At 31.6% G+C, this 17229-nt stretch overlaps 1 protein-coding gene across 1 annotated transcript; it reads left to right on the top strand.

The window, feature by feature from the left end:
• Positions 1-15180: 15180 nt before the first annotated feature.
• LOC140442243 (zinc finger MYM-type protein 1-like) lies at positions 15181-16440 on the top strand. The gene has a single exon (XM_072533319.1). It carries the CDS (start codon positions 15181-15183, stop codon positions 16438-16440), a length of 1260 nt encoding a protein of 419 aa, XP_072389420.1.
• The last annotated feature ends 789 nt before the right edge of the window (positions 16441-17229 follow it).

Genomic DNA, 17229 nt, shown 5'->3' with positions numbered 1-17229 from the left:
TTGCAGTTCCATGGCTTTCGTGGTCTTCCTACTGATCGTCTTCCTATTGGGTAACCGTCTCTTGCCTTCTCTACTACTCTATTTGTTGTCATTCGGCTTATATGATCGATTCTACTCTTCTATTTCTTAACCAGTTCTTGATGTTCTCCACCTTGCATCTACGTCGTATATCTGTACTTCTAGCTCTCTCCCATAGTGTCTTACCATCAATTTTTCTAAGTGTTTTTATCTCTGCTGTTTCTATGTAATCTATGACCTGTGTCAGGTCTTGTTTCTGCTGCGTATATCATTATTGGTCTGATAACTGTTTTGTAAATTCTGCCTTTGGTTTCTGTCCCAATATTTTTATTTCTTCATATTGTTTCATTTAGGCAGCCTGCGTCTCCGTTTGCTCTATTCAGTGGTTCTTCCACGTCAGTTTCGATCTTTCCGTAGCTAGATAATGTGATACCTAGATATTTAAACTCCATCACTGGTTCTATTATCTGACCTTCCAGCTCCAATTAACATCTTAGTAAACTTGCTGTTATAACCATGCATGTTGTCTCTTTTGGGGAAATTAACATGTTAAATTTTCTGGCGGTTATATGAAATTCGTGTAGCATACGTTGTAAATCATCTTCACTTTGAAAGAATAGTATTGCGTCGTCTGCATAGCAGATTATTTTAATTTGTTTTTCTCCCATTTGGTATCCTCTTTTATTTCTTACTTTTTTATTCTTTCATCCATAATCCGGTTGAACAATAGAGGACTTGGGGAATCCCCCTGTCTTATCCCATTGCCAGCTTCAATAGGGTCGGTTAGTTCTTCTTCTGCTTTTACTTTTATGGTGTTGTTTTGGTATATATTTTCGATTGTTTTGATTATTCAATGAAATTGACATTAATTTAATAGTTTCCATTTTATTAGTACTGATGGTATATAACTAGCATCTGTTGGTACTATATATCAATTTGAACATGTGGAAGTGAGAGCACTCTCTTGTTAGTAATTTCAGTGTAAATTATGACGAAACCAGAAATAACCCATAATATTCTCCCCGTGTGATCTTAGTATTTCCGTTGATTGAATAGTATAGGGTATCCAATATTTTAATCAACGGTATGTCAGAGTTTTATTAATTTTCATATAAGTAGAGTGTCTATGCCGGTTCCCCCCGGCATAGGAAAATCAATGTGTTAGAGAGAGAGCGTTCTATCAATGTGTTTGAGAGAGACAGATGCCGTCACATGCCCCGACGCGCTGTGGAAGGAGTCTACTGACTTATAGTTCAACTTTTATCTGCTAGATGTCACTAGTAGTCACTTGGCATCCGCCATTTTTCAACAATAATTTATAAATTATTTAGCTGCCAAATCTTGTCGACTAGTTGCAACTTTTATCCGCTAGACGTCAGTAGTAGTCACTTGTCATCCACCATTTTTTAACAATAATTTATAAATTATTTAGCTGCCAAATCTTGTATCAACGCCCATTTTTTTAAATCCAAATTACAATTATTAAATAAATAAAAAATGCTACTAATATGGGGACTCGATCCAACAATTGTCTGTTCCAGTGGGAGACGCTATATCAATTTAGCTATTTCGCTCTCGCGTATATACAGTCTGTCCCAAACCCTTCTTTCAGTGCGTCACTAATTTTGACATAATATAGGATTTTAAGAATGTCGAGAATTATTGCATGACATTTTAGTTAAATTTGACAGTTGCAGGATCGTAATCCCTCTTTTTCTAATTGAAAATAATTTAATAATTTTAATATTAGTCTTTGTTCTTTCTCGATATATCTCGGCATATTTAAAATATTTTTATGACAATAAATACAAAATTAAATTTACACTGTAAAATGTCTGATAATCCTAACCTGGAATGACAATTATTTTATCAGTTGACGTTGTGAAAGTACTGTCAAGATCGAGACCTTCTGCGTCAAATTATATTTATGCGCATCATTGATTGGATATCTATTTAGCGTATTCTAAACTAAAACCAATTATACATCCGTAAGTAGAATTAGCTTTACGATAAATAATTTTCTAAGTTCTATGTATAATAATCACAGACTCACGTTTTTTTCTGTCACTTCTAGCTTAATGTGTTAGAGAGAATTCGATCAACTATGACGCACTGAAAGAAGGGTTTGGGACGAACTGTAGAATATATTTGATAAAGCGACTAAGTTTTTTGGTGAAGTAAAAAATATTTAATTCAAATACATAATTTATAGAATTGTAATATATTAGTAAATAAAAAACATATCCTTTGGTATACAGTTTAATTATATATGTATAAATACTTCATTGGAAAATGTTATTTCACAAGGAGTCCCGTTTTTATCTATAATATTGATACTGAGAATATAATATATGCATTTTACATGTAATTGTATTTTCTGGACATTTAAAATAGTTTACTGCATAATGGTATTTTCCAAGAGAGTCCCATTTTTATCTATAATATTGGTGTCGAGAATTAGACACACACATGCATTTTACATACAATTGGCATTTCTGGATGCTGCATGTGTTGCGTTACTAAGTATTTGCTATTGAATAATTAGTCATGAACCAACACGACTTTCAAGAATAAACTGGAAAATGTTTAATATTAGATGCATGTGACGTCAATTAAGCCACAATATAAAATAGGATGTACGCCGGTTTTTCATTTATTGTGCTTTGTTTAGCAATAAGAAAAAGTTGTTTGTGTCTAAAAGTTGTGTCGTGACTTATTTGTTTTATTCGTACAGTATACATAATATTTCTCTATTTTCATGCAGTATAGATACACTATATTTCAATAAAAAAAATTTTAGTTTAGTGTTCTTCGATAGAAATTTCAAGTTTATTCGCCATATCTATTCTTTATTTTCTAATATCTTGTTCTATTTTCGTTTATATTCATAACAATATACATATTATTTCTTTTTTTACATGTATTTTGATTTTTCGTTTTTGCTATTATCTCATGCCAATAGTTTTAGTTCGAATCTCTAAATATATACAGTTGTGTATGCAAACCAATAAAAAATTGAAATACCGGCCATTCGCACAGTATACATATTATTTCTATTTTTATACAGTATACATAATTTTTCAACAAAATTGTTATTTTTAGTAATCTTAGATAGAAATTTTAATTATTTTTCTCGATCTTCGTTTTATTTGTTTTATTTCTCAATTTTAGTTTTATTCGTACAGTAGACATATTATTTCTCTATTTTCATGTTGTATACACACTATTTCGATAAAAAAATGTTATTTTAATGTTCTTCGATAGAAATTTCAATTTTATTTCCACACTAGACATATTCTTTCTTTTTTAATATCTCGTTCTGGTATGTATATTTTTAACAATATATTCGCACAGTATACATATTATTTCTATTTTTATACAGTATATATAATTTTTCAACAAAAATGTTATTTTTAGTAATCTTAGATAGAAATTTTAATTATTTTTCTCGATCTTCGTTTTATTTGTTTTATTTCTCAATTTTAGTTTTATTCGTACAGTAGACATATTATTTCTCTATTTTCATGTTGTATACACACTATTTCGATAAAAAATGTTATTTTAGTGTTCTTCGCTAGAAATTTCAATTTTATTTTGACACTAGACATATTCTTTCTTTTTTAATATCTCGTTCTGGTATGTATATTTTTAACAATATACTTATACTATTACTTTTTTCATATGTATTTTTGATTTTTCGCTTTGTTATTATCTCATGCCAATAGTTTTTAGTTTGAATTTCTAAATATATATAGTTGTGTATGTAAACCACTAAAAAATTGAAAGACAAGCCATTCGTGCAGTATATATATTATTTCTATTTCTCTATTTTTATACAGTATACATATTTCGATAAAAGGGTCGACCATTCGTACAGTATACATATTATTTCTATTTTTATGCAGTATACATATGATTTCGATAAAAATGTTATTTTGGCATCCTTAGATAGAATTCTCGATATTATTCATACAGTATACATATTCTTTCTTTTATAATCTATTCTATTCTACTATCTATTTTATTTTCGTAGCACGTTTTGTTCGTAACAATATACATATTATTTCTTTGATTTTCCGTTTTGTTATTATTTCCTAATAGTCTTAGTGTGAATTTTCTAAATATATAGATTTGTATAGCAAGTTAATATTTTCAGATGGATCTTGCAAAAAACTAAAAGAACTACCAGTTGGACAGCCATTTCCAATACAGTCCGCAAAAGTGGTGAACGGCAAATTTGGACCAGCAGTTTTGCTAGATTTGGGAACCGAACTAGTTTTTCTGCCTCAGCGGGTGACGGAAGTGTACCAACCAGCCATAGGGACACTTTGTGGAGGCAAATATTCTCTTACATTCGAAGGGGAAGTAGACGTTAGCAATAAAAGACTCCTATCATCGTTTAGGATAACCGAAAATTAACGTTTAGAAAAAAGAATAGGGGTGAGCAATTTTTAAATTTTTTTCCAATTTGTTTGTCGTAAAGTGTTCTTTTATAAAATAAAATGTCTTCGAATAATATTGATAATATTATCAAACAAACGGACGGTGTTGTACTAGCAATTAAAAAATTACGAAAAATTTTATTTGATAATTTTACAATCAGAGATGCGGAAGTATGGCTAAAACGATTACAAAAACAAATTAAATTATGTAAGAAGGTAATTCATAGTAGGAAACAAAACAAATTATCTGTAGGCACTTGTAGAAAAATAGAAACAAATTTGGGTCATTTTAAACATTTTAAAAAACTAATTTTAAATAGGCATATAGGGTCGGGTTTTCATTTAAAGTTGGGCCAGAGGGTTAAATGGGAAAATGTTCAATCAAGCTTTCAAAGTAGAATCAAAACCGGAATTATAGCTAATTTGCGTCATAAGGATTTGAATCAATTTTTAGGAGATTGTGTAGTTGTTTTCAAAAATAAAATCGGTAAAATTTTAAAAACCCACTCTGCACTTAAAGTAAATACAGCATTTTGTGGGGAGTTTATTAGAAAATCAGGAGATAATGAGATTTTGGAAATTAAATATTTTAATACTAAAAATTATGTTATTGATATATCAACTCAAATAGACGAATGGTTCAAGGGAAATGTAGTAGATAAACTTTTAAACGAATTATCGGAATTTGCCGAAAAAGATTCGGGATTTGCATTAAATAAAATTATTTCTTTAGCTGTTAATATAAATAAATTTCAACTTGGAAATGTTTCGTCTTACATTAGACTCCCAGAACCAATTTAAAAAAAAATGCTTGTATAAACATTAAAAATACAGATCACAATTGTTTTTACTGGGCCATCGTAAGCGCTCTTCGGGATCCTAGGAATAAAAAGCATGCAGAAGAAACCTCTTCATATCCATACTTTACAGAAGTTTTACAAACAGAGAATTTAGATAGTCCTATGCCGCTAACAAAAATTTCAAAATTTGAGAAATTAAATAATATTTCAGTTAATGTTTACGCTTTAGAATTAGTTCAAACAGACAAAACATTATTTTACACAGTATTACCTGCTAGATTAACGGAAAATAAACGGGACACACACGTTAATTTACTTTTAGTTCAAAATAAATATAATATTATCCGCGCTTAAATGATTATGATGCTCCACCAGCTGATGATGATTGTAACGAAGATATTAAATACCATTATTGTTGGATTAAAAATCTTTCGCGTCTGGTTAGTAGTCAGTTAAATTAGAACAATCACAAAAAATTTATTTGCGATAGATGTATGAATTATTTTCATCAGCAAAATAAATTAGTTGAGCATGAAAAAGTGTTTTCTAAATTTAATCAATATAAAATTAACTTTCCAAAAGAGAGCCACGTCGAATTTAAAACCTTTACATATCAGCAAACTACTCCTTTTGTAGTTTATGCAGATTTTGAGTGTCAATTAGAAAATTATAACCAAAGCAACGTAAATTTAACTAAAACCGTAAAATATCAAAAACATGTTCCATATAGTGCCGGTTTTTATGTAAAATGCAACTTTGACGACAACCTTTCGTATTTCGATAGCTACCGAGGTGCAGATTGTATGGATTGGTTTGCGAATCGTATGGCTGATGTTGCGGAATTTGTAAACTCAAAAATAAAAACGATTACGCCTATGATTGAAAAACCAAATGCAAGTACAGCAACATCGTGTCATATTTGCAGTAAAAGTTTTTCGATCAAAGACATAATCGTTAAAGGCCATGACCACTTCAGTGGGAAATTCAGAGGTTTCGCACACCAAGCATGTAATCTGAACTTTCGAAAATTGTTTGTAGTGCCTATTATATTTCATAACCTCTCTGACTCACACTTTATGATTTCAAATTTATGTAAAAAAGGTCACTTGAGTGTACTTCCCATCAACAAAGATAAATATATCTCCTTTACGCTGCACTCAGATGAAAATAACATTAAATTACGATTTATAGACTCTTTTTGATTTATGGGGGCTTCTCTTGATGAATTAGTTTCAATTTTATCTGATTCAGAAAAGAAAATTTTACAGAGGGAATTTCAAAATTTAGATGAAAATAAATTTAAACTACTAACGCGTAAAGGAGTTTTCTGTTACGATTACATTGATTCTTTGGAAAAATTAAATGAAAAAGATTTGCCTTCAATTGAAAAATTTTACAATAAATTAAACGATAAAACTATAAGTGATGAGAAGTATGCTCATGCACAATCTGTTTGGCAGCATTTTAATATTCAAACTATAGGGGAATATTCCGATATTTATTTAAAAACAGATATTCTGCTTCTTGCTGACGTTTTCGAACAATTACGTAAAAAATGTTTCTCTACCTATGGTTTGGATCCTGCGTGGTACTATACAATGCCCGGATATACATGGGACTGTATGCTCAAGTATACTGGGTGTAGGCTAGAACTACTAAAGGATCCAGACATGGTGTTGTTTTACGAAAATGCCATAAGAGGTGGAATATCCATGTGTAGTAACCGATTTTCGGAGGCCAACAATAAGTATATGTCTGAATACGATCCTAAAAAGCCTTCCAAGTACCTTATGTACCTGGATGTAAACAATTTGTATGGTTTTGCAATGGAGCAGCTCTTACCCTACGGAGGATTCAAATGGGTGGATGATGTAACATCGTTTGATGTGACATCAATACCCGACAACTCTGATATAGGATATGTGCTACAAGTTGATCTATCATACCCACAAGAATTGCATGATAAACATAAAGATTTTCCGTTTGCAGCCGAACGCAGCGTACCGCCCAGCGGCGGGGTAAAATTGTCGAAAGTAATGACAACACTTAACGATAAAAAAGAATATACTGTTCACTATAAAAATTTAAAACAAATGCTAGCTAATGGATTAAAGTTAACGAAAATTCATAAAATTTTACAATTTAAACAGGGAGCCTGGTTGAAGCCCTACATCAAGCTAAATACTCGAAATAGGGCTATAGCTCGAACAGATTTCGAAAAAAATCTATATAAATTAATGATCAACGCTGTGTTCGACAAAACCATGGAAAATATAAAAAAAAAACACCGTATTTGCAAAATTGCCAAATCTTGGGGTGGTCGCTATGGCGCCGCAAACTTAATTTCAAATTTTCGATTCCATAGTTGCACAATTTTAGAGGAAAATCTGGTGGTTATTGAATTAAAAAAGCTTGAAGTAACGTTTAATAAACCTCTGTATGTAGGGCAGGCAATTCTAGACCTCTCGAAGACAGTCATGTATGATTTTCATTACAACTATATGTTACCAAAAATGGGAGCAGATAGGTGTAAGCTTATGTACATGGACACCGATAGTTTTGTCTACGAGTTACAGTGTAAGGATGTATATGAGGAGGTAATTAAAGCTGACTCTAGTAAATTCGATACTTCAGATTATTCGGAAAATAACATATATAAAATACCAAGAAAAAACAAAAAGGTGCCAGGTCTAATGAAAGATGAAAACAACGGTAAAATTATGACACATTTTGTTGGGCTTCGAAGTAAAATGTATAGTTACAAGGTGCAGGGTGGGAAGATCGTTAAAAAATCTAAAGGAGTTAAATATAATATTGTTAAAAATTAAATTAAATTTGAGGATTATGTTGAATGTTTAAAAAATTTTAAAGAAAAAACAGCTACACAACGCTGTATTAGGTCATATGCACATAACGTCTATTCTATCGAACAAACAAAAATTGGTTTAAGTCCGTAGTATGATAAACGCTATTTAATTCCGAACAGTTTTGACACGCTTCCGTGGGGTCATTACAGTATTTTAGAATAAGCCTTTTTTTTGTTATAGATGAACGTTCCAACATTATTAACATTATCTGTTAAAAAAATTTGTGAATCAATAACATCAGCAGCAGATTTTATGCTACAATCTTCGCTACCATGGAAATTAACCAAGACAATAGTGGTATATTATCCTAAATTTAAATGGCGTTTTATGATAAAGAAAGCTAAAAATGATTCTGATCATTCATATGAAAGACTTAACTATATTACATGTTCCAAAGAAATAGATCCAGATTTAATTAATACTATATTAGGAAAATCCGATTGGGAGTATGTTTTTGAAGATTATTCTAGTTATTACGTATGGTCAAGTGGATATTTCCTTCAACAATATCGTCTTAAAGTATGCAAAAGGTGTTTTTATCAATTTAAAAAAGTACATGAATATTTAAATAAATATATATTTGTTTGCTATGACCATTCTCACGAGGTTTACGATATCCATGATATTATTAAGGATGTATACCAACAAAAATATTATTGGTGTCATAACTGTTTTGAACGTGTATTATTTAAAATAAAAGATACCGATTCTTGTATAGATGACTTACATGAAATGCCTAGAAAAACCAGATTTGATGATTCAGATGTAGATTGTGATATTGACTCTTTTGAAAACAATTATTAACTTTTTCGACAAACAAATTTTAAAAAAATTAAAAATTGTTCATTCCTATCTAAGTTAATGTTTATATTATATTTTGTACATATATTTCTGTAAATAAAAAAATGTAAAAATAAAAAAAAACTTTATAATAAAATATTCTTTATTTTAATTTACATTTTCCCAATACAAATTACCATTTAGACATTAATCATTCATAAAATAAATTTTATGATAATAAGGATTTCAGTTGTTTTATTAATCCATTATCAGGACAAGGGAACCCTAACAAATTCCAGTTAAAACTACCTTTTTCAACGACACTTCTTGTAAATTCATTAAACTTGTAATAAATGTTTTGCTTTAAGAAATATATATATGCCCATCAATGTAATTAAATGCTGATGTAATATCATTTGGTATTCCTGGAAAAACGTCACTTATGCGTCCTCTTGAGATAATGCCTTTATCATTAAATTCAATAAATGAACCATCAAAACAAACAATTTTTTTTCCTGAATTTGTTTGAAATAAACCAGCAATACTTCGTGCGTTATTAACTTCAGGTACCATGTTATCTGTATGAATTCTTAAGATAGAAAATGCTGCTGCGTATATACGATTCCTACTTACACCAATTAAATCTCCATTGGTACTTTGAAAAACATGTGTTACGTTCGTAATTCCCCTTGGCAAATATCTTATAAATTGTTCAGCATCGGTGGGTATCTTTTCATTATTTAAGTCATATTTCCATATCAGATCCTTACTTACTATGTACATTCGGTATGTTGGAAATGATGGAGCGTATGCTAAAAATATTAAATCTGGGTATTCCAATTCACATACATTCGTTATGACATTTTGCATCGATTTATTACTCCTGGCTATTGTGGTTGCCTTACTCCTAGATCTTTCTGTTGTGGTTGTCTTTAAAGTTGGAGAACTGCTCCTTGTAACACCAGCTTGAGTTGGAATCGATGTGGATTTACTTTTAGGTCCATATAACTCTTCTAAGCCCCTTTTATCATCTTCAGATATGTTAGTAGGTAGGGTTTGATAAAACGGATACATTACAGCTTTCTTATCGCTACTATGGGATAAACCTAAAGCGTGACCAACTTCATGAAGAAGGACAGCAAAGAAATTTGTTCGACCTTCTGCTGTAGAATTCAAACTGAAATCCCATGTTAGGTTGCTATTCATATGAATTTCTATGCATCCAGATGCTGGTGGAAAATAAGAATGTGCTAATACACCACTTGTAAATTTAAAAGAACAGTCGCTGTTACCCTGGCAATTATATCGAAAAGAGTGCTGCTTTGGAACGACTGTTATTGTTATATCTGGATTTGGAACTTTCAGATAAGTAAACTTAAATTTTGATGCTTTTTCCCATATTTCAAATACTCTTTTAGAGACTGCCAAAGCTTCAGGGGTAAATTGCGGAAAATACCATTTTAAATCAAATTTTTTCCATGCTGATTTTACAGCGTAAGCATTGTCTCCTTGTGTACATCTTGGTTTCTGCATTAACGCCATCGTTTCCCTATTTAATTTTCCATCCACAGGTAAATTATATCTTTCTTGAAACTGTTCTAGTATTTCAGTAATATCAGTGTGTGCAGTTTCACTTGTGGTGATATAACCATATTGTTCTAACCATGACACCGCATTTGTCTCGTTAAAATTTTCACCTAAGCAAAAACTTACGATGCTAGTTGCTATGAGCAGAACAACTTTATTGATATGCGTCTCGAATGATACTGGTTCAAATAAGAAAGTATTAGTTTGATATAAGTAAAAGTTGACACTTTTTGACCCCGCCAGCCCGACTGATCTTATTTTTAATTTTAAATAAATAAAACAACAAATACATATTTTTACAAGCTTTATTAAATTCTTTCAAGATCATTAGCGATCCTATGTTTACAGAAAAATATAAGTTGCCCTAAAGCTATATGTTGTAAAGTATATCCTTCCCGTGTAAATGTATACAATTTTTGAATGGCGTCCACAAACGTATAATTTTGATTACTAAAACTATTTCGAACAATATTAAGCGTGTTATAATAATAATTTGAAAATTCAATAGTCTCTAGCATGGATATATACGGTGTTAAAAGTTCGTTATTTGCTTCTAAAAGGGTGTTCACTTGCATTTCTGAGAGACAAACGTTAATGTCGTGCTTGGTTATTTCGAGGAATATCATGTTGTCGTGGATTATTTGTCGAATTCTACAATAGTCACCACACTGAATTTCAACAGGATTATCAGGAACGGTCACGTTCTCATAGAAAAAACTATTCTTATTGAGTTGGGTAATTAATTGTTCCCATTCATATGTACTGAAAGATATTTTCTGCCATGGTGACTTCCACATAATTACAGCAGGAGTATATGTTCTGGCTGGACTTAGACCGCATCCAAGTTGGTATGATCCATTTAACAAATGTGTGTACAGCAGATAATGGGTCTCATTCTTGGCTGCTTCTTCGTACTTTTCTAGAAGAGCATCCAACTCATGATCATAGTCTTCACATACGATTGATGTTTCGGATGATGGTGAAAGAGTGACATCATACTCGTTGCCGCTTGAGTATCCAGTATCTTGGGAATACATTTTTACTAGCTAACTGACTGTAACAAACTGAGAAAGAAAAACGTGTTTCTACGTGTTTCTCCTCAATTTTTCATACTTCTGTTCCCCCCACCTTTTTAGATAACGGCGTCATTATTAATCCAACTATTATATTTTGCATCAAGGCCAAGCCATTTGACGTACATTTTGTTATTTTTACGACGTAAAACTTTTTCGACTAAGTAAATATCGGGATTGGCTGTTTTCTGCAATTCTTCATCATAAAAGGCCTCTTTGATCGGTGCACCTTGCATGTCTTCAAGCATATACGTTGCAGGGTTGTTAATATTGATTTTAGTAACTTTGAATAATTCTGTTGTCCAACTTGGAACGTAACCCTTGTCGAATAACATTTTGGTTTTGCTGATGCGTACAATGTCGCCTACTTTAAATTTTCGTGGACCTGCGACTTTTAAATACGTAAACTTGTTTTTTAAAATCTCCTTTTCATTGGTTTTGTTCACTTGTGATGGTTTGTACCCTGTTTTTGAATGCTTTGTATTATTGTATTCAGACGTAACTTTGGGTAATATGTCAATCCACTTGTATGTACCGTGTAAGCTGAAATACTTGTATAGTTTAGAGTAGTGGTTTATTTTATGTTTTTTCATTAAATTTTGAAACTTGTTGTTGTAAAATTCAGTTCCATGATCCGACTGCAGATTTTTCGGTATTCGTTTACTGTGTTTAAGTATATCTGAAAATGCTTGAGTTAGCTCCTCACCCGTTTTTATCTTTAATGGACGAGTCCAAAGGTATTTCGAGAAACAATCAATAACAACTAAAATTAATTTAAAATTTCTATTGTTACGAGAATGAGATCGCATTTCAGCCAAGTCCATCTGCCATAAATCGTCTAAGCCTTTAATGATTGTACGTCGTCTCGGATAATTTTTTCGTGCTTGCTTATGAAGCTCGTTAACTAGTTGTATCTTCTCTTTGGAATACGCCATGTCTACCTTCTAACGCTTTAACTCTTTGGACTAAAGGGAGTAAATATGTGTTAAATATAGCAAGTGAGTCTTGTATTTCTTTTACTGCTGCAGATAAACGTTCATCCAGCTCGAACAAAGTCTTTGACAGATCTGATACTCTACCATCTAATAAAGATCTCATATCTGATTCGTCTCGAATACTTTTTTGCCATTGCTCAATATCATGAATTCTAAAAGGTAAAAGAAATAATAAATTAGACTTACTCACAATCAATTTAATTTACCTAATCAGACGACCGGTTTCGCTTTCTACAATATGCAAAGCATCTTCAGGTCACGATACAAAGCTAAATAAATGCTGAAAATAATAAACCCATATTATAATATAATAAAGATAAAATAAAGATAGATGATATAAATTATATAAATTACAGTAATTATGCCAATATTACATGTCTGTGGTTTTTCAAAATGAATAAGATGTTTAAGCAGACAAGGTAAGACCCACAAATTGGTAAATAGTCTATTAAACTGTAATGAATTAATAAATAAACAAATAAATAAAACATTACTTACATGCCGGTACTCTATTAATTGATGGTTGAAAGAACATGGTTCAAACTATCTTGTATTGTTGATTGGAGAACTCAAGTCAACTATTGTAATTGTTTAACAGTAAACAGGGAAGTTCTTGAGGAGACAGATTTTATCCAATGAAGTAGAGATAGGTGAAATGTAATTGTTTATTTGATGAAAGTAATGTTCTATACCATTAAGTTCTTTAAAAGTTATTTATATTTATTCTGGAGATATATTTATGAAATGTGTGTTATTTATTGAGATTTTTATTTTTGTTTTTGTTGTTGAACTTGTTGTCTTACAACTGTCACCTTCCAAAAACAAAACAAAAACAAAAACAAAAATAAAAAAAAAAATAAAAATCTCGATAAATAACACACATTTCATAAATATATCTCCAGACAGTGGCGGCTTTTGGGAGTAGGCAGGATAGGCCGGGCCTACCCAATAATTTTAAGAGCTTTAAAATGGAAAAACATATTTTCAAAAATTATGTTAATGCATATAAATAACTTTTAAATGTACTAAATCACTCAATACATTAGTGTCCGTTAAAACAACTATGTTATTATATTACCACAGAAAGCATCGAATCGTATTCAGGCATTTTAAATATCATTAATAGGCCCGAGCGTAACTGGCCGACCCAGCTCACATAAGATACCCGTACAAAAAGCGTTTGAAGTTAAGCAATTTGCCGGACAACGATTTATATCGTCGTGTTATGCTTGCTGTTTAGGCACCAGACGATCGGGCCTACGTCGAGCACCGTTGTCACTTGTAACGTAATTATCGAATTGTAATATAAATTTTTTTTTTAAATTATGGTAAAAAAATATGTAAAATAATCTATAATTGTAACATATTTTTAAACAAACAACACAATTGCAAACAAGTGCACGGTTGCCCAAATAAATTTTAAAAAATTCGTAAGATTCCAAAAAAAAAATCACATTTGCATGATTTCTATATCTCCTGATTGTATGCAAATTATATATGGCAATACTGTCGCCGAGCATTCGTTCAATTTTCACTGTTATCTGTTATTACTAGTTGCACTAGTTGTTTGGCCGATCGAGGTTGATTTTTTAAAATTGTTCTTGGAATAGTGAGATCGTTTTATAACTGATACATAAAAATGAGTTCTTCTGACGCTTTACCAGGTTGCAGTAATAGTAATGTTGATAGTGAGTGTTTGGACATTGTTGTTTCACTATTGGAATCGCCATTATCTAGAAGAACTGAAGTTGATAGAAAAAAAATTATTATGAATGAAAGGCCTACTCCAACATTGCGTATTGACCAAAAAGATGGAAAAAAGGTGCGTACTTTTAATTGTTCTTGGTATGATGTCTATAAATGGTTATCTGGAAGTATTACGAAAAACAGACTATATTGTTGGCCGTGTTTGTTATTTTCTAATAAGAAATGTGTATGGAATTGTGAAGGATACTTTGATTTAAAAAATATGTCTGCCTCCTTAAAAAAACATTCCAGTTGCAAGGAACATTTAAGTAATTTCCTGTCCTTCAAGGATTTACAGAAGAGGGCGTTTTCTGTTCGCGATCTGCTAGATGAAAAATCAAAAATCGCAAAAATTAGATACAATGCAGAAGTTAAAATGAACAGAGAAATCATTAAAAAATTAGTTTCTTTAACTTGTACTTTAGCGAAACAGGAACTGGCTTTCCGTGGCCACGACGAATCCGATGATTCTCTAAATCCTGGAAATTTTAAAGCGATTTGGGAATTAATATTAAAATCAACTCCAGAACTAAATGATCACTGGCAGAAAAAAATATATTTCAGAGGTATCTCAAAAACGATACAAAACGAACTAATCGATCTAGTGAAAGACGAAATTCATATTTTTAGCGAGAACGCCATAAATAACTCCACATTTTTTGCATGCATTCTTGATGAAACAACCGATATTACTGAAAGGGCACAATGTTCAATTTTATGCAGATTAGTGGACACAAAAGGCGTTGTTCAAGAATATTTCTTAGGTTTTTTTGATCTAGGGGAAGACCGAAGTGCTCCAGCGTTACGTGACTTACTGTTTAGTGTAAGCGGTAAATTTGACTGTAAAGCTAAATTAATTGCTCAAACCTACGATGGAGCTAGTGTTATGTCGGGACAACTTAATGGACTTAGTGAGAGATTCTGCACCATTAGCAATATTTACCCATTGTTTTGCTCACCGCCTCAACTTAGTTTTACAGCAAAGTTGCTCCAACATTACAACAGTCAAAATATTTTTCTCAACGCTTCAAGGTATTCCAGCTTATTTTCACCAATCGTCCAAACGGTCCTATTTTTTAAATAAAATACTTGGAAAACGAATTCCCACAAATAGTGAAGTAAGATGGAATTCAAATGCAAAAGTAGTATATGCTGTGTCACAAGAAAGAAAAAAATTGTTACAAGTCTTTCAGGACATAATGAATTGCCCAGAATCAAATGCAAAATCAATTAGGCAGGCAGGTGGTTTTAAACGTAAGTTGGAGGACTTGGAATTTGTATTTTTATTAAATGCTTTTAGTGATATATTTCAACAAATTGAGCTCTTATACAACATCTTGCAGAAGAAAAATAATGATGTTCAATTGTGTGCCAATTCAGTGTCCAGATGTGTTGCAATGTTAAAGAGCTGGAGAAATGACCTTACATTTTCTAACCATTTCAACATTGCTGTTAGCGAAACCAATTCTAAACCCAGCTTAAGTCGTAGTGAACTTGATATTTTACCTGGTAGTTTATCTAATAACGGAGATCAAAGTTTTTTGGAGAAAGCTAAAACTAAATTTAGAAGGATCTTTTTTGAGATTTTGGACAATATTATCACTCAATTAGAGCAACGTTTCTCTGATTACAAAAAGTTTCAATTTCTGGAATTGGGCGATAATAAAAGATTCACAGAATATGGCGCTAAATTTCCACAAAAAGCTTTGGACTCATTGATGGATACATATGAACCACTTTTTAATAAATCTTTATTAAAAACAGAACTGGAAATGATTTTTTCTGCTATTCATCGTGAAAATTTTCACGATAAGAGTTTGTTAGAACTAATTAAAAGTATGTTTGATAACGAAACCAATGAAATTCTTCCTGAAAGCTATAAGTTATTTTGTTTACTTGCTACAATACCTGCAACAAGCGCTTCGGTTGAAAGAACTTTCTCCACTTTAAAGCGAATAAAGTCATCTCTTCGAAATACAATGACGCAAAATCGGCTTTCATCACTGTCTACTGTATCAATCCAGAAAGACATTCTTGCTCAGTTAATGGAAACGGGCGACACATTTTATGAACGAGTAATTAACAAATTTGCACAAAGCAAAGAGAGAAGAATAAACCTGCTCTATAAATAATAAAATATGTTTGTAATCTATGTGTATATTTTAGTTCATAATTTTATTTAGTTTACAAATAACATAATTAAATGTAAGTCTGTTACAGTTACCTTATAATTTTAAGTATTTTTATAAATAAAAATAAATTTATATTTGCATATTATGTAAAATAAAAGAGATTATAGAAAGAGAGAGACAACAGGGGTAAACAAGAGCAATATAAGCAACAGAAAGAAAAAGAAACGAACAGAAAAAGAAAGGCTGCGCGCGCGAGATAACGGTCTAGAAAAACCGAGAGTGGGTTTAGTTGGTAGGCATTGTAACACGGATTCATCCGGAGGCAAGGCCCCCAGGGGTAACTGCGTTCAGATGTACTCCGTTTACTCTGAATCCAACACACGCCAGGTACGATTCATCTGATACGGTCTTTAGAAGATTCCCACTCTCAGACAAAAAAAAATGTATTACACACACTGGCGGCTACAGAAATTTTTTTGGGGAGATCATGGAGCTTGAGGTTGATTACTTTTCTCTGATGCACTTTTAGTCTTACCACCAATAGGATAAGTAGGTTTTCAAATATTTTTAAGGGGGGGGGGGGTCACGACCCCGTGACCCTTCCTCTGGATCCGCCACTGATTTTTTTTTTTTTTTTTTTTTTCGTGGAATTTATGGCTTTGGTGAGAACCAATTAGCCAGACTATGTTAGATTGAATCATTAATTTGTGTAAAATGTTTCATCAGACCTGAGCATGATGTATTCATTTGTTTTGTTAGTAATATATAAAATGTGTAAGGTGTTTATAT

This window comes from Diabrotica undecimpunctata, chromosome 5, assembly GCF_040954645.1.
Source record: "Diabrotica undecimpunctata isolate CICGRU chromosome 5, icDiaUnde3, whole genome shotgun sequence".
Classification (NCBI taxonomy): Eukaryota; Metazoa; Arthropoda; class Insecta; order Coleoptera; family Chrysomelidae; genus Diabrotica; species Diabrotica undecimpunctata.
This window is presented reverse-complemented; position numbering and strand designations above follow the sequence as displayed.

Bases quoted from the DNA above. Each gene is read 5' to 3' on its own strand.
- LOC140442243 (XM_072533319.1), top strand. From the start codon at position 15,181: ATGGAGCTAGTGTTATGTCGGGACAACTTAATGGACTTAGTGAGAGAT.